At 33.4% G+C, this 22,705-nt stretch overlaps 4 protein-coding genes across 11 annotated transcripts in view; 3 read left to right on the top strand and 1 right to left on the bottom strand.

Moving 5' to 3' along the window:
* The first annotated feature begins 1,761 nt into the window (after positions 1-1,761).
* Positions 1,762-7,070, top strand: serpin-34 (serine protease inhibitor 34). Its single transcript, XM_073079561.1, has 5 exons — positions 1,762-2,157; positions 2,606-3,601; positions 3,699-3,977; positions 5,127-5,268; positions 6,921-7,070. Exons 1-5 carry the CDS (start codon positions 1,765-1,767, stop codon positions 7,052-7,054), a joined length of 1,944 nt encoding a protein of 647 aa, XP_072935662.1. The 5' UTR covers positions 1,762-1,764; the 3' UTR covers positions 7,055-7,070.
* Positions 7,071-7,969: 899 nt separating this feature from the next.
* On the bottom strand, positions 7,970-10,126 carry RpS8 (ribosomal protein S8). Its single transcript, XM_073079560.1, has 6 exons — positions 9,977-10,126; positions 9,655-9,761; positions 9,422-9,521; positions 9,003-9,178; positions 8,339-8,468; positions 7,970-8,116 (listed from the first exon to the last, which is right to left on the bottom strand). The coding sequence occupies exons 1-6, from the start codon at positions 9,978-9,980 to the stop codon at positions 8,007-8,009; spliced, it is 627 nt and encodes a 208-aa protein (XP_072935661.1). The 5' UTR covers positions 9,981-10,126; the 3' UTR covers positions 7,970-8,006.
* An 827-nt stretch (positions 10,127-10,953) lies between these two features.
* On the top strand, positions 10,954-11,944 carry mago (mago, exon junction complex subunit). Its single transcript, XM_073079559.1, has 2 exons — positions 10,954-11,370; positions 11,714-11,944. The coding sequence occupies exons 1-2, from the start codon at positions 11,113-11,115 to the stop codon at positions 11,894-11,896; spliced, it is 441 nt and encodes a 146-aa protein (XP_072935660.1). The 5' UTR covers positions 10,954-11,112; the 3' UTR covers positions 11,897-11,944.
* A 2,728-nt stretch (positions 11,945-14,672) lies between these two features.
* Positions 14,673-22,705, top strand: part of pum (pumilio) — a 78,697-nt gene continuing 70,664 nt past the window's right edge. For 3 of the 8 annotated variants that reach the window (XM_073079555.1, XM_073079553.1, XM_073079552.1), the window contains exons 1-3: positions 14,673-14,950; positions 15,098-15,543; positions 16,051-16,548. In XM_073079555.1, coding sequence (XP_072935656.1) covers positions 15,328-15,543; positions 16,051-16,548 — 714 coding nt within the window. In that variant the 5' untranslated portion in view covers positions 14,673-14,950; positions 15,098-15,327. Of the gene's footprint in view, positions 15,544-16,050; positions 16,549-20,836; positions 21,139-22,705 lie in introns of those variants that run through there. The other 5 variants (XM_073079554.1, XM_073079550.1, XM_073079557.1 and 2 more) reach the window with 3 other exon arrangements.

Here is a 22,705-nt window from a genome sequence, read left to right as displayed (position 1 = left end):
TTGCAATTATCTCCGTTTCTATGGTTCCAATCACTTCAACACCTATTATAAAAATTAAAGATAAATAAATTTGCCACAACTTTTGTCTAAACTTTTTTTTTATACGTTCAACCCTTTTCGAGATAGAGGGTGGAGAGCACCCAGCGCTCAGGCATATATACTGTAATACAAGGTCAACCGTGAATCTCGGTGAATAATACCTTGTATACAGTTACTAAATTATAAAAATATTATTAACAATAAAGAATTTGTATTATTTATTAGTTAATACATTGTATTGAATGATGTTTTATATATATTTTAAATTCATTTAATTTTATTCGATAATAGATTGTAAATAAATAGATAGATTGTAAATAGAAAATATTTTTAAGTATTTGCTCCATATTTGCTCTTTATATGTTTTGACTCTTTAAATGATTGACCCCTTTTTTTCCCTAAAGTGACTGGACTATATTGTTCGATGCATCATTGTGAATTTTTCGATTTTAATAAGTTTATTTTTCTAAAAATGTTATAAAAGCCAAAAAACTTCCAATGTCTCTCCTCTCAAGAATGCGTATCGCTTTTTTTTGCGCCAAGACAATAAAAAGGGGTATCCTGCGAACGGGGGTGCACCCAACGGAGTGCCCGCTGGGAAGTTGAGGAAGTTCGGGAAGATGATCATTGTCGGAGAGAGATACTCCCTTCTGGGCGGCCAGAAGCCGTTCCAGGTTTGAGGAGGGTTTATTTGGAGCGCTGGTCAAGATATTTTTTGGCCGACAGTAATTATAACGGGACGGAATGGGGGCAATGTGCACTGACTGGCTGTAGACTCCAGCTGACTAACTGCCCCTTTCATAAAAGGATCGGGATGGTTTTCTGAGCCTTTGAAGAACGCGTCAGAGAAGTTCTTGAGGACTTGTTGAATGGGAGAGAGCTCTAAGTCCGGGTGTAGGTCAGCATTTCTGACTAGATGGAGCATGGGATTCACGTGAGCCTGTCATGTCACAAGTCATGGCAGTTAGCACCAATGAAACATGAATTTTGTTATTTAGATATTAATGTCATTCGATTTATTTGTTCTATTTTTGCCATGCACTTGGGTACGAGAATGAAAGGTGACTATTAGCAAAATAAATATTAATTGTAAACATTCAAATTGCATTTGTAATCGATATGGCGTAGTACGTTCTTTAATTTGTATTTAAGACTTCTGTAATTATATAGAAACTGTGATTTAAAAAAAAAATAATGAAAATGCATTATTTTAGGTATAAAGCTACCACTAAACCATCCGACCACACCCCACCCAGCACTTATTCCATACTTATTACAAAAATCAATAATATGGATTTCAAAATCACTTTCAAACGACGCCGAATGGCAATAAATATACCTAACTGCATTTTAATAATTAAATAAAATATAGTCCAAATATCAATCAAACATGTTATTCGCTGTTGGCGTATTTAGAAACTATAAATCAGCAACGTAACGGGCAATTGGTTAACCTAATAAATCCATTACATGATTTGCACGTAAAGATTAATATATTTTTTTGTCTTGGGTCAAAAATCTCGCGTACCGGCAGAGATTTTATAGAGTACAATCGGGTATAATGACATGAGAGTAACAAAGCACACTCGCAACTTTTCGCATTAATTCGCAGAGGGCATTCACCGAAGTGTTGAGTCTCGAATATCTCAATGCTAATTAGACCCAAAGCTCGAAGATTAACTTGCAGGTAAAATAGCCCGCGGCCGGCGTGGTGTTGTCCGCGCGATGCGCTCCTACAGTTCCAACACGATGGTTCGCGGACGCACGCGCCTCGCCGGACTCGTCCCGCGCTTACTTTATTTTTACGCTTCCATCTCTTTCGTTTTGTGCGCTGATCACGGGATTCCGATAGAAATTAAACTATGGGACACTGGCCGAACACCCTTATCGCATATGGTGGATGTTACAAACGAATTCGGTTTAAAAGTGCTCGCAGAACATAATTTTTTGAATGATAATAACATAGCTTTTTCACCCTACGGATTAATGGGAATCCTGGTGGCCTTGTACGAGGGAGTGGATGGCGAATCCTCGTACCAGATTCAACGCGGGATGCAATTACCTTGGAATAGGAATGTTATGAGAATAGGATTCAGAGATATACATCGGACATTAAAAGTGAGTCACTTTATACCATTGTTTAGGTGCCTAAAGTAATCAAAAATATTTACACGAATTAAAATTAAAATACCTACTTAACGTTTAAAGTAAGCAATTACGACTGAATGCAATATTTTGTTATATAAAAATATTTACAATAACTTGAAAGGTATCTACACAATATCTACATTCAATAAAAAATGTTATCAGTATTCAGAATTTAGAGAACAATTCAATCTATAAAACATGTAGGGGAGTACAAAACTAAATAAGACTCATATCTATTATCCCACGTTAAGTAGATAAGTACCTAATTAAAAATTGAACATCTAATTCAACGTAATATGAGAAAATATTAACGCATTCAAAGTGTTTTAGGTGTTAGCCAATACAACCTTACAACAGTGCCTATTTTAGTAACAAATGTTCGGAATAAAATTGGAAATAAGGTTTTTTTTCGTTTCAGACTTATTTTGTCCCAGAAGAAGGTTTTTTGGCGGGATTAGCGTTAAATAATGAAAACGTTACATTTAATGACAGTTACAAAAAGATTTTACGCTTTTATGGTTTCGATTTAGAGAATGATCAAATGCCTACTCTTCCTCCAGTATCAAACGATGCCGTCAATTTGACTACGACTACAGATCGAAGCTCGCAGAGCACTGTGGCGGACACTACCCCTACGACTGTTACTACAACAGATAGCGTAACCGGACGTGAAGATCCTTCCACCATGCCAACAAAAGAAGAGACCACAGCAAATCCAGACGCCGAGAGTATAACAGATATAGATATTCGAGGTCAAACTGCAGAATCAACAACTTCGTCTGCAGCCTCTAACGCTGAGTCTACAACCCCACTGGCCACTGATATAACAACTTTCCAATCTACAACAACTGGACAAACTTCTACCACAGAAACGGCAGCTCAAGCAGCATCTACAATGGAAATGTCATCTATGGCTCCGTCTACAACAACTGAAGTACCTACGACAATAACCACTACGGAAAGCACAACAGAATCCACGCCACTTGAAACACCGCCTGCAACATCTACGACTACAACAACCGAAATGATGGACGATAACAATTTATCGACGCGAGATATGACATCTACATCTGTATCAGATACAACGCCTACCGATATAACGGAGAGCTCTACGACTATGACAACCGTGCCTGTAACTAATACTGAAGGCTCTAGCACAATTACAGAAACTTCTCAAACTGATACATCAACAGCATCAAATAGTGAGGAACCAACAACGGATTCGACGACTACATCAACTCTAGAAACTCTGGAGAGGCGAAAGAGATCGCTTGTGGTTGACTATTTATTCACAAAACCGCCAGTTATAGATGATTATTTAATTTATAGATCCTTTGACATACCACCAGAAATAGGAAACATTGAATCAACTACGGACAAAATGTTCCTAGTAAATGGATTGAGAAATGTTCAAGTCAGTATGATATATTTATTTAAGTGTACTGCGTAAGATAATTTAAATTTTTTAGGTAAGTAGTTTACATTAAATAACTTATGATATTTTCGTACAGGTTACCTACATGCATTACGATACAGTGCTAGAACATGCATACTTGCCACACTTGGAGGCTTCAGCGCTTCGTTTGCCGCTGGACAGCGATCGGTATTATCTTCTGGTGGTGCTGCCGTCCCGCGACGGGGCGGCGGAGCTGGGCCGGCTGCTGGCGCGCATGGCGCGGGAGTCCGACCTGTCAGACGTGTACGCAGCGTTGCGACCGCGAAGAGTACGCGCCATTGTCCCAAGTTTCACAGTGAAGGGTCACGTGACTCTCACCACGGATTTACAGAAAGTAATTATAGTTTTCCATAATTTATATAGTAATATAGTATCCATATTTTTCAACCTATTAGGCACGACGGCACGAGATCGAGTTTTATAACCGAATCGGTAAAATCAGTAAGTATATAACTTCGGTTTCGTGCTAAGGGAGACATACATACGAGGCTTAGTCTTCAGGGATAACAACATATTTGTAGCCGACCTGAGGTAGTACTCTAATCATATTTAGGGTTGATTAGAAATAGTCATGAGCCAGTAACCACTTACCATCAGGTGCACTGCTCACGTGATACTCCTATATTACAAAATAACAGTAGTAAGAACAAATCGGCATTAATTGAGCTCCTGAGTTAGGCACTAGTGTCTCCCTATAAAAAGGGTTTCAATGAGGTAATAATAAAATTATGTTATCATTGACTAACCAATTTAGTAAATGTACCTATATTCTGTTTTACATTGTATAATATATCTAAATACGCCAACGGGTAGGTACCAACTATAACCTACATCGTGGCTATACAAAAATGTTTTCATAGAAAGTTGACGGTTATTGAAACTGCTCACTGTTATTAGTTATTATATTACAAGTCTTTTATTATATGTATCCTGTGTATCAAAACCTAACGAGCTGTGTGATACAATATCTACAGCTCTTAACGCTAGCACATGCCGGGTCGCAGCTTCGATTCCCGATGATACAGATTACAGAAATCCAAATGGTAAATTAAAATGATACTTACACAGAATAGATTTTGTGTCTAGATCTTTTTTAAGTGTCATAGTTAGGGAATTTAATTTTATGTTTATGAAATAATTCGTATTTGTATAATACGAAGAATATCCTTTTTAAGTAGGTATATAATTTTTAAGTAGGTATATAATTTGTAGGTATAAGCATGGATTGGTTAATGAATAGCCTCAAGTGTTTGGACTTTTTAGATGGATTTCGATAAGCATTTTAGTACCCTATGATTTTCAAACATCTGAAATTGAAAACATATATTTATACGATAGATGCAAAGCCTTAGAACGTATAATGACAGATCGAACTATTTATTATTTCCTTTCCGGTCTATATAAAATCTAGAGTGATATCGCAGGTCCACGCTTTCCAAACTTTTTTGTTTTATTTAATTTAATGTTCACGCATGACCTACAGCTTGGAATTCGCGACGTTTTTGAACCGCGCCAACACGACTTCACGCCGATGACTCGGCAGCCCGGGGTGTACGTGCGTAGCATCGAGCAGGCCGTGTCCGTTGCCATCCGCAAATATCAACCCGATGATCAAAAGAAAAATCGTAAGTTAACCAACAAAATTACTTTGTTACTTCACCTACAGTACAGTTACTCGTAAAAGGTCAATGTCGTTGTAAAACAGAACAGAAATAATTCGAAGTTAATTAGTAAATACAAAACTATAGAACAGACTGCCGATAAAAGCCATTTTCGCTTTTCTGGTCCTTCTTCTGAACAACTTTTATTGTATTTAGTATTATTGTAACTTCCTTTTGTATTTAAGTTACTTAGTAGAATCTTCACAATCTAAATCGATCAAGGTAACTTCTATTGTGTTTAGAATAAGTAATTTCAGTAACATACAATACACAGTAAGTAGGTACATTCATATAAACTTATGTTGGTTTGGTGGGCTATTAGGTATCGTTTCTTTATATTAATTATATTTATAAAAGTTAGAGGATTGAAAGGTTCCATCGTGTTCCGGTGTAGTGTTGCCGCAGACCACTAACAAGCTTAATTACATAGGAGACGGACGGGTGCACATGACTAGCGAAGGGCGAACACCCGCCGCGGTCAGTGGGGTGACCACAAGACAAGAAAGGGTTACCGTCGCGCCACGCACTGCTGCCTTCCGCCGGAAGATCCTTGAGCGATATTGATGCGCCCTTACATCGCCCTTATTACTTTCTATTCTAAAGTTATGAATACTTGGGGCTACGCTACCAACACAGGCACTATGATAATACTTTAGTTGTAAAACAATTTTCTAGGGTAAAAATCTCGATTCAACTCAGATATGCCCAGGTTTTCTGAGATATTTTCGACGAAGATTTTAGAAGATGGCGCCTCTAAACACATACTTTTTAATTCGCTTTTAAAGCCATTGTTCTCGTAACCCTGAACCAACTTCAACCAACCTGAGGTAAGATAATAGCTGCATTTAGCCAAAAGTATAAATTCCATGGTGCCAAGTGGCGAGAGCGTACCCAGAGCATCCATTGTTTCGGCGCGACGGTGGCGCAACGCGGCGACACGCGCGTTTGCGTCCATTGATGCGCCGCGCTGCTCTCAAAGTACATCAGTAATTAGGAAAATTTGCCCGTTACAACATTAAAATCCCCGTAAATACCTAATCACGAGATGAAAATGATTATCTGCCGATATTTCTAGCTTTCCAATTACATAGTACATTCGTAACGTAAATGAATGTAACCAGATAAATTGCGAGATGATTGTTTCCTGTGCCTACGAATAATTTAGCTACATCGTTTCCATGGTCGGTCGCATTTGCATGGCAAGGACGTGGTTTTGTACACCGTGTAATTGCCTAACCTATAGTCTATCTATCACTAATTCACCACTGTCGAACAGACTGGAAACTATGATTTATTGCGTAACATTAAAAACAGGTACCATGATTAAAAAGTTACTTGGAGGCAATTAATAAAATAATTATGATATAAATATAATCAATAGCGGTGTCTTGAGTCCAATACAAAAGTTCCAGCTGGGAATCTTAAAAGTCGTTTGACTACTACGATATTTTCCTTTACCAAGAACCACTGCGTTTTACATTATCACCTAATCTATGATTATCACTCACTTGTTCAGCAGCGTTACGTCGTTAATTATGTATTTACAAAAACTTTGCACATTTTAGAGTTTCCACTATTCCATTATATCTAACTAACTCTGTGATTTTTTTTTTCAGGATACGTGGCGAATCGCAACCGAATATTTTTTTCCGCAACATATCCTTTTCTCTATTTTGTCATGGACTCCAATATACACGTAGCACTCATGGCAGGCAAAATGGTTGATCCATTGAATACAAGAATATTATAAATAATGTTGCTAACAATTTGTTTTATTTGTACTTTAGCTGCTTTACTGTTACCCACGACTGTCTTCCAGCCATTCTTCTAAAAAAATATTTAAATAAACGTATGTGCGAACCATTTACAAAATTACCTGGCCTTACAAGATTTGGACACAATAGGATTTTTATTCAGCTTCGTTCATTGTATATTGTAAGTTATCTACATTGAATACATAGGTAACTCTGCTTATGAGCTACATTTGTAGTTCCAAAACTTGAACATTATCACTAAGAAATCGTATGTCATAAATCTGGGTAGCCAAACATTTGTCAAAAATGTACGCACTAAAATTACGAAAAATTACGCGTCCCTGCCGCAGGACCGATTTTAGATATTCCCCCTGCTTACGTGACCATCAGAATGGCCGGTCACTACCGATATTTCACATCGAAATAATTACTAAAATTTGCTACCTAGTTGCTACTAATCGTTAAATTGCTACCTTCAAATTTTGGCACCTCTCACGTGCCACCCGCCATATACAAAAGAAATGGCATGGCACAACTGTGGTGCCATCCGCACTGAATCGGTTAATCAATAGTTGCTAATAAATTGCTACCTTTATATAAATCTTATTGGGCCACAGCTTTTCCGGATATTACGGATAGGTGAACTGTCAGAATGGCCGGTCACCTTAAAAAAATCATTTTTTAATCGAAGGTAGCAATTATTTAACGATTAGTAGCAACTAGGTACCAACTTTTAGTAATTATTTTGATGTAAAATATGGGTAGTCACCGGCCATTCTGACATTAACCTGCTTATCTACACGCATTACAACATTAGTATTCTATTATTTTTCATCAGAAAGCTAATACCAATTTAGGTAAGTAAAACGTTTAACAATTGCTTTGATGCAATGGATGAGAAATAAAAGACATTATTTGTGGTTTATGTTTATTTATACATTACACTTCTCACTTTGCCCTCTTGGATTTAATCTTTCTCAAGTAGAACTCCAGCTCCTTGCCCTCCAACACGTAACCATCAGCCCGACCACATTGTCCAGGTCGACTCGCGACACACGCTGCAACAAACAATAATTCTGTTAATTTCATGTAACTAAAAAAAATATCTAAACTGTAAAAAACTTAAATCAGAGTAACTATGACAGCATGATCATCCAGTTGTTAAACTGTTCCCAAAACGGTTCCAGTTTATGAATACAACCTCAAAACTTCTCGATTTCATCATTTAAAAGATAAAGTAAACATAATTGTTATCATAAAACATAAGTTATATTATTTACCTAATAAACGTCCAGTATGGAATTGCTCCTCAATACCAGCTTCAACCTTGGAGAGTCGCTGTCTTGATACATATTTCTTTGCAGTTTTCTTGCTACGTTTCTTATTGATGATTGCATCCTCAGCTTCAGTCTAGAAATATACAATTGACACTATTAAAATTTGTATGTACAAAAAGTGTACATGTAAACAGCTAGATGCAATTTATACCAATAAAATTCAGCTGTGTCTTGTAATCATTTTTATATATCATATGACACGCAAATTTTATCATCATATTTTTATGGCAATGATAGTAACTTATTTAGTAGTAAAAATATCTTAAGAGCTTTCAGCCATGTATGTACATTTTATTATGCTAATTTTCCCTTGATAAATTAAGCTAAGGGTAATTTTTAATAATTTATCACATCAAGAATATTATAAATAAACTATTTTCACAAGCATAATAACCCTTTGTATCTCAAAAAAATCATCATTTAAATATCAGTAAAGACTTTGGATGATATATTATGGAAGACCAATCTGATACATGACTGCAAAAACTTTTTTATATATGAATAAAATAAAGAACTAACACAACCTTAACCTAGTTGTAAGCATTCACTTTTGTCATACTATAATAAAAATATTTGACAAAGAAATACATTAAAAATAAGTACTAACCAGTTTGGCGCCCTTCTTTCTACCCAGCGGCAGGAGGTAGTGGGATTCATACCACTGTCTGAACGGAGTGGCATCTACAACCACTATCGCATTCTTCACCAGAGTCTTGGTACGCACCAACTCATTGTTAGAAGCATTGTACACAACATCGATAATACGGGTCTTACGGGTGGCGCCTGCAAAACAACAATGCAATATATTAATAAATTATATCATATTTAAAGTGAGAATCTTAACATAACAAGGTGAGGTTACTTAAAATCTAGTATTGTCAAACTAAGATAACAAAATATAAAAACTTTACCGAAACATTACAAAAGTCGCAATTTTAAATTCAAAAATAAAGAGTGCATACCTGAATTTGAAATATTTGATAGAATCTGGTCAAATAAAATTAAAAGAACTTGAATTATACTCACATTCCGAGCCCCAGGCAAAATTGCCAGTGTCGAGGCGCAGAGCACGGTACTTGACATTACCACCACGAGAGCGCACCAAGTGAATGCGCTGAGAGCCAAGCTGAAAAATATCAACGAGGATTATAAACTTTTCGATACTCTCATATAGAAAGGTAGGAAAGCCTAAGCAATCGATAATGACAAAACAAGGCAAGACATACGCTCAGAGACAAGTCAATTTGTAGGTTATTTACCTTGGTGTTGGCAGCCGGGCGACCTAACTCATATTTCCTCTTCTTACGAATGGGCGCGCGCTTGCCGCCGGTAGCCCTTCGTTTATGCCAGTGATCACGACTGATACCTGAGACATTTTACACATGTTGTTATTATGGGAACTGATATGGGAAGACCACTATTAGCACTTCACTACACTTATACAGCTGATTTTACGAAAATAATATTTAAACACACACGTCCTACAAATTCACTGTTTGATTAAGAGGTTGATTGAACATTTTAAAGTTACAAGACTTAGATTTTACTTGATATTTTTCACAACAAACTAAATGTACTCACCCATCTTCGCTGGGTCAGAAGGAAAAGATTTATTTGACGGATGAGAGTGCTATGCTATGGCACTGTTGCTCTTTAGTCTACGGTCTATCAAGTCTGTCTATTGGACTTTGATAGTTTCAGACCGGCTTTTTTGTAAACTCTGATATTATATTACAAAACCGAAAAATAATGTATTTTTTTCTAAAGTTCTTATAATATATTGTTACCAATAAATGACCCTTTGAAGACATTAATATTACTTCGCTACTAAACGCAAAGGACCGCGTAAATAGGGCGCCCTTTCTAAATTACAAACTTGACTTTCGCTTCAATATTCCTTATCAACAAAATAAATCATTATTGAGAACAAACACAGAAACACTTAATACTTATTTCAATTATTACAAGCTATTTTAATATCTTGCCTACAAACTAAACTATGTCGTCGCCCTTTCTTTTTGGCTTTAGCCGAAAAATTGAAAACAAATGAACTTATGAAATATTTTGTATTTAGAAATATATAACACTCTCTACACCAAAGACAATAAAAATAAAAAAATAAAACCAAAAGTAATAAAACTCTACTTTTTCGCACACAGTTAATGGATGCATTTATGACGGATTAAAAAATTGAACGATGGTTAGCAAAGAGTATACTATACTCTTTGCTATGATGGTTAGCCATTCGAACCCAAAAATTCGTTTGAACATTGTTTACAAAATAAAATTACACAGCTTAAAATTATAATGACTAAAGCCTTTCTATTGTGTAAGGGATTCCGCGTGCATATACCAATAGGCCAAAAGTAGAGCGAGAAGATTGGTCGTTCTTATATCTATAGACCAAACGAATGAAATACGTATTACTAATTAGTATATACGTTTTTTAAGTAATCTGTGCTTAGTGTGTATTCTATAGCATTTTAAATAGTCTGTACTTTTTGTGGCTGTATCTTCTGAATCTGTGGTGTGTACTTTCTGTTTATATTCTCTTTGCTTTTTGTTTTATCTGTAGTTTGATGCCGACGCGGTCGGTGCTACAAAATTATGTGATGTAAAAATCAGAAATTGAGAATAAAATACATATTTGAACAATCATTGTTAATTTTTCAACTTTATTATTGAATAGTTCTTAGTGCTGTAGTGTAAAATTAACAATGTCTACAGACTTTTATATACGTTACTACGTGGGGCATAAAGGAAAGTTTGGACATGAGTTTTTGGAATTCGAGTTTCGCCCGGATGGTAAACTGCGTTACGCTAATAATTCCAATTATAAAAATGATACGATGATTCGGAAAGAAGCTTATGTTCATCCTTGCGTGATGGAGGAACTGAAAAGAATTATTGTAGATTCCGAAATAATGCACGAAGATGATCGGCTATGGCCACAACCCGATAGAGTTGGTAGACAAGTAAGTTTACTGTTAATTATGTTTGGCACACTTATCTACTACACGATAGTAATATCCATATAAATTACATGTAAATCATAATATGACCATTGCTCATATACTGAAATAACATAACCTATAATATTTTGTAAACATTCAATTTTACTATCGGTAATCGGTAAATTATACTATCGATTCATTGACTTTAACCGAATGGGGAATGTATATTAACAGGTACATTATCTATTCAAATTAATTAATAAAATATATGTTTGTTTATTATACTTGACACCCTATAAAGTGTTAATAGAATATTGTGTTATCCATATCAAATATTATATTATAATGTAATTATTAATTACAGGAGCTGGAAATAGTCATAGGAGAAGAGCATATTTCATTTACAACTTCAAAAACTGGTTCATTGGTGGATGTCAACCAGTCTCGGGATCCAGAAGGCCTGAGATGTTTCTACTATTTAGTCCAAGATCTTAAGTGCTTAGTATTCTCTCTTATTGGGCTTCATTTCAAGATTAAGCCAATATAGACATAAGGACCACTGCTCTATTTTTAATAAAACATGTTATAACTTCGATTTGGTTTTTGTATTTATTGATAATTGTCCTTTAAATCCACATTGTTGGCTATTAAGTATAATGTATGTATGGCTATGTTAATTCATCATTGATGAAGCAAATATGTTGGGTTTTTGGATTAAAAAGATGCATATTATGTGTGACATTTACATGGATACAGTGGCCATAATTATGATGCACATGTAGATTTGAAAAATAAGGCCTTAAAATCTATGCATTCTAAAGAGGGGAAGGAAGATGATTGCCTGCCTCTTGACACTCCCAAGCAGTAGAATTAGAAAGCATAGAGTAAGCATTGATATATTTTAATATACCATTGAGAACTTACTCTCAATGATATATTAACATGTAGAATGTGTAAGATGTTTTTCGAGGGCTTAGGTTGTTATAACAAATTAGTATAAGAGGTATCTCTAATGAAAGACTTGATAAGTATAGCTATTACTTTTTAATCCTTATTTGCCATTTACCGCTATAATTTTTTGTTTCATTAGGGTACCCAATGGAACCCTAATAATTGGTATTATAATACAAATAAAAACCATAAAACATATTTTTATATAGTTATTTTAATTTTATTATATGTCGTTTACGTATCAGTCATCATCACCCCAACGCCATCTATTGTTGTGTCATATAACTAAGTATTGTTAAAAATAAGTAAAAATCATGAACCTTTGGTGGTACGGAAGCCTACATGTGCGAATTCGACTCGTACTTGGTGAATTATTTTTTCTTAATGACCGTTTTTTGAGTGAAAGGTTTTGAACTATTTTCAATTATTTATTTATATTGTTCAGAGTTATTATCAAAGGTTATTATAGGTTACTATACTCTTTGGTTATTATGTTGAACATTAATAATAAGTGTAACCTTACACTAGCAACACCGTAATCGCCAGTGGCGCCTAAGCCACACGCACAGAAAAGTTTTTCGGACTTATTTATAAGTGTGTCCGGGAAACTAGCACAGCATTTGCCAGCAGAGCACTATAAAAAAAAGCGTATTAAAAAGAGTTCTATTCGCATGCACATGCGTTCTATAGTTCCTGATAGTTTTCAGGAATACTTCTGGCGATTTCATGGAGATAAAGCAGAATGAAATAATGTTCTGCTAACTTCACACAGCCGAGCATTTTCAAGAAAATTGAGAAAGAAGCTATTTATTAGTGTAATTAGCTAATATCTAAAGTTCCTCTAGTTCCTCTAGTAACAAACCTACAATTTGAAAACATAACCAATCCCAGAACTCACACTAAAGTGCCAGCAGAGCATACTAGAATAGCAAAAATCGGATGGTTTTCATAACATTATTTCATTCTGCTTTATCTCCATGAAATCGCCAGAAGTATTCCTGAAAACTATCAGGAACTATAGAACGCATGTGCATGCGAATAGAACTCTTTTTTTATAGTGCTCTTCTGGCAAATGCTGTGCTGGGATTGGTTATGTTTTCAAATTGTAGCTTTGTTACTAACGTATATACAATCGATGAGTTCCCGCCATCTGGTTACGTGGAAATAAATAAAAAAAAATATTTGTCGAAAATCCATCCGATTTTTGTTATTCTAGTATGCTCTGCTGGCACTTTAATAGAAGGAGTTCTGGGATTGGTTATACTTTTAAATTGTAGCTATGTTACTGATCTATATAAAACCGATGAGTTCCCACAACCTTGTTACGTGGACATGATTGAAAAAAAAATATTTGTCGAAAATCCATCCGATTTTTGTTATTCTAGTATGCTCTGTTGGCACTTTAGTGTGAGTTCCTAGCACAGTTATTGTACAAATGTATCGTTTTAGTTCTAGGCTTTGCAAAATCGACGACTTTCCGCTTTTAAATAACCTTTTTGCAGATTTTTCTTCGTTAAATTGTTGTCAGTTTATTTTATTAGTAAACTTTTTTTACGGGTATATCGCGAGAACTATCACTGAAAACTATTAGGAACTCCAGATATTTTATATAATTAAATATGTGTGAAGTAAGCAGAGTATTATTTCATTCTGCTTTATCTCCGTGAAATCTCCAGAACTATTCCTGAAAACTACCAGGAACTATAAAACTAATGTGCATGCGAATAGAACTCTCATTTTTAGTTCTCTGCTAGCAAATGCTGTGCTAAGTTCACCATCATCTTATAAGTTACAAGTTTTTACAATAAGTCGATTATAATGGATCCTTTTTTTCACTTATCGATTTTTGTTGTTATCTTCATATCATAAAAAAATATCATTATATATCAGAGTAACCTGAGAGTAACTATTACATCTATACTTTTGGATTTTTATTTTACTTGTTTAGTCTACATTGTCTTTTTAGTTTCCTATTTGTATATTGATAATCTGTGCACAGTTGTTTTTTTTTTTTAATTGGCGTTCCGTTTCTGTATTTATAGGATAAAGTAAAAAGTTTTAGTCAAAATAATAAAACTTTATTTCCAGTTATAAAATATATTCATATAGTTTTGTGTCATTATAATAATACTAATAGCATGAAATATTTTATATAATTAAATATGTTATTTATATTTAATACCTAATTTTCGTACTTGTGTTTCTTTTATATCTTGACTATTTTATTTTCTTATATGTTTGAAGCGATCTTCTGTTCTTTTGTTCATATAGGTGTGCTATTTATTATCAAGTAACAAACATTAAATTAAAAATACTTCAATTTACGTACCGTATGAAGGAACGTTCTGAATTGTATTTATTTATGTTTATATTATAGCTTTGCGCGTTGCGCGCGCATAGCATCTGCCTGACCGACTATGGCGGACAGGCAATGAAGGATGTTTGTAGTCTTTTCTAAATCGGAAAGTATCGACGGTATCCAATGGCATAACCCGGGTTTTCTGTAAAAATTGTACATTGTAAATAGTCCTGTGTACATATAGTAATTATATTTGTGATCGTTTTGTTTAGAAATTGTGTGAATAGTGTAATATTTTGAGTGTTTTTGATTTTACATTATAGGACGCCGACAAAATTGAAAAATTCAAAAGTTAGTACGCTTGTCTAATACATACCACTTAAATCTAATATTCACGTAGAAATTTAACCTTTATTCAACAATACTTAAAATATCTTCTTTGTTTCGATCTGTGAAACCGACCGTTGCAGTTTATTGCAATATTTTGATTCCATATAGCGGCTGTCATCGCGTTAAACTAGTAGCTGTCATTACAAAGACAAAAGGACTATTATAGTCTTTAAAAGGATTGAACACCGAGATCTTCTCGCCGGGTGGAGTGTAGATGATGTAAAATAGTCGAAATAACTAAAATAGTATCGCAGATACTGCTGTATATACTTGTAAAGCAAAGATAGCCAGAGTACTCGTGTTTACATTTAAGAAGGTTGGAAGCATAGCCAAACTGAATGCTCGAGCCTCACGGGAGTCCGATGAAGTGGCCGGGGGCGGGGGCCGAGGAAGACGCGGCCGAAGGCGGATTGCAGGGCGCGCGTGCCTCTCAGGCTCGAGCCCAGGACGATGTCGCCGTACACTATGTGTTTCAGCGAGACCCCCAGGAGTCAGAGTTGGCCTCTTTAGCACACAAACAACGGTGGGCGGTCGGTGACGACGGCATCGTCGAGGTTTGTTTACATACATTATACTATCAGCTGTTTATTTATTTCTATATTGATATGCTTTGTATACACACATACACTAGAATCATTGAGATACATAACCTTACTTTTGAATTAATTATTCAAGCACAATGTCTTGGTCCATTGTTTATTTACCATAATGCTTAAAATTTGATGTTATTCCATGTTTTGATGATATTTCCACAACTGGACACACAATTTTGATCTAATAGGAACTAAACATTAACTTAGAGAACAGATAATAAGTATTTACCTTTTAACTTCATTGTTATTTATGAACATCATTAGAAGATACAATGTGTAATAATCTTATATAGTATGAGAAGGATATTAGTGTTATCAACAGTATCTTTGAATATCCATTTATTATAATTATGTAATTTTTGACCTTCAAATAATTAACTACATTTAAAATACATAAAGAGCTTATTATATGTATAACTTTTAGGTTATATGAATCTAGTACTTAAAGGAATATATTTTATTTTTCAGAACCAGGACAAATGGAAAAATCCTACAACAATCTCAATAAATAATATGCATCAGCAAAGCTCAACACACATGAAAAATTCTCAAGCAAATCAGCAGCAATATATTAATCAGTCAATAGCATCTTCAGTTGGCACATTGGCTATAAATTCATCAGTTATTGGAAGCCATCCTGCCCATTTAACTACCAATATGGTACATACTCAATTGACACCGCTGCAGAATCACACTCTAGGCAACAATTTAACTATACAGAATAGTGCTATGATGTTGCCGCCACTACAAGGTATACAGAATGCACCCCAGTTGGGTCAACAAGGTTTATATGATATGCACCAACACCCAGGCAACCCAATGCAAGCCATGAATGGAATTGGAAAAAACCATGAACATCTTTTGTATTTGAGCCAGGCTGGTATGCTTGCTCCAGGAACTAATCAATTTTTGCAACAAGGACAAAGTCAACTTGGACTCACACCAGTTCCTGCGGTTCGTAATCAGGTAAGATAATATTTTTTATTTTTCATAGTAATGGTTACCACATTAATTTAACATAGTTAAAATAATCATTCTTAGATTTTGTTTGAATGCTATATATATATATGGTTAGGGATAATATATTTATGCGTACAATATAGTAGGTCATTGGAATTTACTTTGAGGTATTTCATTTCCTTTTTCCTTTTATGTACATAATATAATAATAATTAGGAAGTATTATTTTTGCTTACATAGTGGACATAAATTATCTTACACAATATTTTAATAGTCTTAGTTTTAAGCTGTATTTTATTGGAGTTATGTTGTAATAGTTAATTATAACTAATAATATTTTATATTGCATTGGTCTATCTATATCATAATATATGAATTCCTCTCATCTTTGGCACTGTTTATAATGTAATAAAATCCTCAGGATTGTAAAGCATGATATTTGGTATGTCTATTTATTTATATTGTAGTGTTGACATATCACTTGAACAGAATTATATTATGATCTAACCAGCACTATATATCTGTTAAATTTAATGTGACCACTAAGAACAAATTATACTATTACAAAATACTGTTTGTTATTTGTTATTCTGCTTTGAAACTCTTGAGTACAGATGATCTTTAATTATAGTATGCTGTAACTAGAATCAATCATTTTGTTTATATTGGTAATTGTTTCTATGTTGTTATTATTTTTGTGACTAATTTGTCAATTGTACAATTTCCCTTGAGTACAGTGCCCCCCCCCCCATACATACTTATATAATACCTTGTAAACATAATACTTAAAATATTGTGTATTGATAGATATTGTATATTTATGATTAAGAAAACTGACACTTAGAACAAAAATAAGCACTGTAACTAATTCTAGTACATAATAGACTATTAGTGCTTCATGCAATGGAAACCACACAACAAATAGAGCTAATTAGCTTATAGATTTTTCTTAAGTGTATATAATGTAAATGTTATCAAGTAATGTAAAAAATTGATTTTAGAAAACAACATAATGTGTGAAATATTGAAAGCAATAAGAATTTTTGATATGCAAATTTGGACTCAACTATTTTCATTCTTTTCATTTCTCTTTTCTTTTCTTAATCACTGAAATAAAAATGTATATTAACATTTCTGAGTTTGGTATATTTATATCGCATTATTACAAATATCTGAAATAAGATTCCTTTAGCACATATGCACTTATAATACTAACATCCTAATTACTCCCTAATCACTCCTTTTTACCTATATGGTTGGATGGTAGTACAAAATGAAACATACATTTGTGTTTCTATTCTGTAATATTTTGCCTGGCTACTAAAATATTTCTTACGCTTTTTAATACATAAAAAAAGACATATTTTTATGCCACTAGTCAGTCTACCAAATGCAGTACAGGTCTTATAAACAACAATATAATATATGTGTATTATGAAATTTTGTAGATAAGTATTCTTTTGCCTAAGTCTGTAATGTTAAAATACGACTAATTACCGCTAACACTATTACATGGAATTCTGACATGATCTGAACATTTTATGTCAGAAACAACTAAACATTCCCACAACTGAGTCTTTCATTGCACAAAAAAATAAACTCTTTCTCCATTCACAGCCCCAAAATAGGATTCCCTGTGTTGGGGTTGTGGCCATGAACACTAATAAAGACGAATACACAAAAACCCAGGCCCAGAACAGATCTAAACACCAGGAACATATCATCATTCACATAATATCTGCCTGCCCGGGGATCAAATGCACATTGTTTCATTGTATGTCTCCACATGCTGTCAAATAATTTGCAAATTAAATTTCCATTGCAATACAAATTTAAATAAATATTCTGTTATGTATAAATACAGATGTAGCAATATTGTGTCTAATAATATATAAAGTATATAAGATAAATAAGAAAGCGTAGTCAAAAAGTTATCCAAAGAAAATTCAACCAGAGGATTAAGAAATAGCAGCAGAGGATAGAGATAATTAAGCTGAATAAATTAAATAATTGGAATTTTATATATTCTAATTGATTTAAATTTCAGCAATCTGAAAATTAAAGAAATTAGAATCTAAATACAAATATAATTGAAAACAACTGAACTGAACACCTGTGTTCAACTTCAAAAGTAAAATAGCTGTCTAAATAAGTATTGGGCATGTCAGAATTTTCAAAATAAATAAATAATGTTCATTTCTATGACAACATTCGCATTTAATTCCTAAAGTATGCATATGGCCACCACTGCATGTAGTCAGATACATCTGCACGCAATTGCAAGGAATTTTTTATCTGTTTGAGGGAGCCTTATAATTGCCATTAGTAGATATTGTGATCCTGGACCCATATGACTTGCCATACTTAACATGAAAAAGTATTGCATGTATGTATATCCTAAAATATGTAATCTATTTTTTTACTGGCAATAAGAGGTAATAACAGCGTAATACATAAAACAAGATTTTTATATCCATTCTAAGTAATATATAAGTTTCAAAAAGTTTAATGGCTTCAGGACCAGAGACTGCGGGTAATATCACGATTACATTCTACAACGCCATTCCACTGTTTGTCATATATAGTGTTTGTTAAAAATGATCCGTTTTGCAGTATGTTACGGATCGATAAATCCAACTTTTCACATATAACACATTCACTTATGTATGCATTTTAAATAGGTAAGTCCAAAAAATTTTGCATGTAATACTTCTAAGAGACGAATACTCGCCATTTTGAAAGCCTTAGCTAGTACTCCTGTCGTAATTGTTGTTAGTTACATAGATGTGCATTTAAAAAAAATTGCATAAAAATTAAGTTTTTTTTAACACATCTTTATAAAAATTCTATCATTTGATGGTTTGAAACAGAATGAACTTTATTAGAATAAAGTGCTATTACTTGTTCTTGGATCAACTCACTATTTTACCTTTCTAAAACCTAAAACCTTGTAACGTAGGTTATGTTGGTACTGGTTGGTAAATTTCAGGTAAATAGAAATATAGTAAAGTAATAAAAAAAATATTATAGCCTATTGTGAAATCTTCATAAAGAATAGTAAAATATCATATATCATCAAAGTGAAACAAAAAAGTGGCCTTCGTCAAAGGCCCAGTCGCCAGTTGCTTATGCCATACTACTGTTTTTTTTTTTCAAATGTCAATTGGCTTTTTCTTTTGAAAATTGTTGCAAAAATATTTCTTTTTCTCTTTTGTAGTTTATTCTTTGCTTGTGCACATTGATACAGATATACATACTCTTTTTTAATAAATTCGTCAAAAATGCATAAATTCTTATGTCAACTTACGTGCATACATAAGTTCACACTGAATGCTCTTTTATTAGAATTATACCTATCAGTGGCTTACCTACATAAATAAAATAAAGACAGAATTTCGTTAATCTAGTATCATATTTAGTAGTATTAAATTTGTAACATTAAAAAATAATATTAATAAATAACACCTTTTTTAGCACGCTTTTTTATTATGTAAAGTTAGACTGCTTTGAAGTTCGAGTAATTTCAATTGTTAACGTACATAGATTAGTAAAGATACTTCGCCGCCTTGAAACTGAATGAAGCCACAAACGGCTTATTAGTAATAACTTTTTTTGAAATCTTGACAAATAAAAACTTTTTTAGAGAAAATTTACGAATAAATAACTAATACTGCGTAATTTATATAATAAATAAGTAATTATTTCAAATATTTTAGGGACATTTTAGCACGGAGACGTGGCAAAACTTTTTTACGCAACTATTTCAATTCTCAAAACTGGGTTCATTTTCTTGTTAGGAGTGAGTAATCTTTACTTATCTATGTTAACGTATGGTATTTATTAATAGGTGACATGGATATGGGACTGAGACAAAGTTCTGCCCAGTTGGATTTTTTACAGTATTAAAATACAACAGAAAGCTTTCAGTAATTCATAATCATCCGCACACCGACACGGTGGCAACTACATACAATGATGTATTTAATTTTGGGCTTATTGCATTAAAATAATTCAGACCAATCTTATAATTCAATTCAAACATTTTTTGTAACAAACAAATAACTCTCTAAAGTCTAGTAATATTGTATTAATAATTTAATATAAATGCATTTAGTGACATAAATTGCAGACATACATACAAAATTATGTAATTTATTGAATTATAAAATAAAAGAATGACGCGAAATGCATGACGGTTGCCTTCTATACTAATTAGTGAATGTTGGATAGTGCGCCATCTATGAAGTAGTACTGTAAATTTCTACAGCGCGTCGCTCCCATGTATAGGGGAAATTTAACGCAGGCGCTGTGGTCGGCGTACGTCCTTTGTTCGAAACAAGTCAACATTGTACTTTTTGAGTTTAGATCTTTCCAGTTGTATTCCGCTGCTAATAAATGCTTTAGTGTAAGAAATGTGCCGTGTTTTTGTTGTGTGTAGTGCAAATAACGTATGGAAATAAGTGTTCAATGTGTAATATATCATTTATTACGATAAGCTTCCGAAGTACATGACCGAGCTTTAGGTGGATTGTACGCATGAAACCTTTGAGTGGCTTTTTTTTCGAACCTAATGTTAAGGATATGGGCCCCGACATGGTGAGTTTATGAGGTTGATATTGTAGAGTATTACACTCTAAAGTCGTTTTAAGTCATGAAGTGGCAAAAATTGTCTTTTTTCAACGCAACAGGTCCGTTTTTGTTTTGTTTACTTGTCACCGGCGTCCGCCATTTCTGGTTGGTAATTATTTCGTCCACCGGTCGCTAGCTTTTTACTGAAATGCAACAATAGGAATGTCCAACGCTATATTTGTGAAAAACATAACAGCTACTTTCTAAATATGATTGAGATTGTCATCATTTGGTCCAATTATGTTATCTTTCAAAGTCGTAGTCGTATTGAAGACTGGTCGAAGGACTCTTCTAAACGTTAACGGGAAGCACGTTTTGTATATATTTTTAACATAAAGTGTCTATTTATATCTTGAATTCTGAATGTAAATAAGGCTATTCAGCTGATGTTATGTTTAATGCATAAACTGAAAAGTATGATTCAGTGTATTAAGAGTCATAATATTGTTCTTATAAAGGTTAGGTTTACTTTTCATGTAGGCCCATACTGAAATCCCACCATCTAGATATTGTTATAGTCTTATTGGTTACCTGTTCCATTGAGTTAAATTATTGCTACATATGTACATTTTCCTGAATTTAAATTCTGAATGTACTACTCCGGGATTGAATACTTATTATGAAAGAGTGACTTAAGAACTACATAGTGATAAATATTGAGTCACTTATATATTTTGTAAATGCTAAAAGTCGTAAAAAGCTATTGGTAAATGTTGATTATCTTTTTAAAATAATTATTTAAACGGGATGTGGAACTTCTACTACTTAGTTTTGTTGTATAATATTCTTTTATTTTATTTGTGGCGCAGTGATTATAAAGTGCAACAATTTGATAGATTTTATACTCAGTCACATCGTTGGGGAATAATAGTTTGGCATTAGATTTGGTTAAATCTAATAGAAAAAGGCAGTAAAAGTTATTCTGTTTTATTTGTATAAGTGCCTTATTTTTGTTACTGACTATTTTGCACATTTTGCAATATTATTTGCTTATCCGTATTTGTGCATGTATGTTGTATATGTATAATTAGTTTTGTGTATGTTGTAAATAATAAGATGTGGCATTTTTTACTAGCTGTCTAGCTAGCTTTTCTATTATATTTACAAAGTTTCATTCTCTTTATGGTGTGTTGATTATTAGAATTTATGTGGTTCATTATTTCTTTACTTACAATTCATTTTAATTTATTTACTGTTTATAATTGTTTGTGAAATATAGATGTCAAAATTTTACATAAACACAGTATCTTCACATATTACCGGAAATATAATGCAGGGATATAATATAATTAAGATTCATTTGACTACATCTTTTTAGTTTAATTTTGAAGTGTGGTACAATATATTACAGGAGACGCAGTTTTCTTAAAACTTTGATTTAGTTGTTTGTTTATTGTATTACATCAAATTTCCTGAACAATATGATGTAATTGTTTTTTGGCCTTCAATTACAGTTAACCTAGATTGTTTATGTTCATAGCGTTTTACTTTTAAAATAATAATTTTAGTCCATATATGAACATTCTCGCTACAA

This window comes from Epargyreus clarus, unplaced genomic scaffold (genome assembly GCF_041222505.1).
Source record: "Epargyreus clarus isolate Ecla_fem2 unplaced genomic scaffold, WU_Ecla_fem_2.2 ptg000014l, whole genome shotgun sequence".
Taxonomy (NCBI): domain Eukaryota; kingdom Metazoa; phylum Arthropoda; class Insecta; order Lepidoptera; family Hesperiidae; genus Epargyreus; species Epargyreus clarus.
Note: the sequence above shows the minus strand (reverse complement) of the source record. Positions and strands in the feature narration are given on the sequence as shown.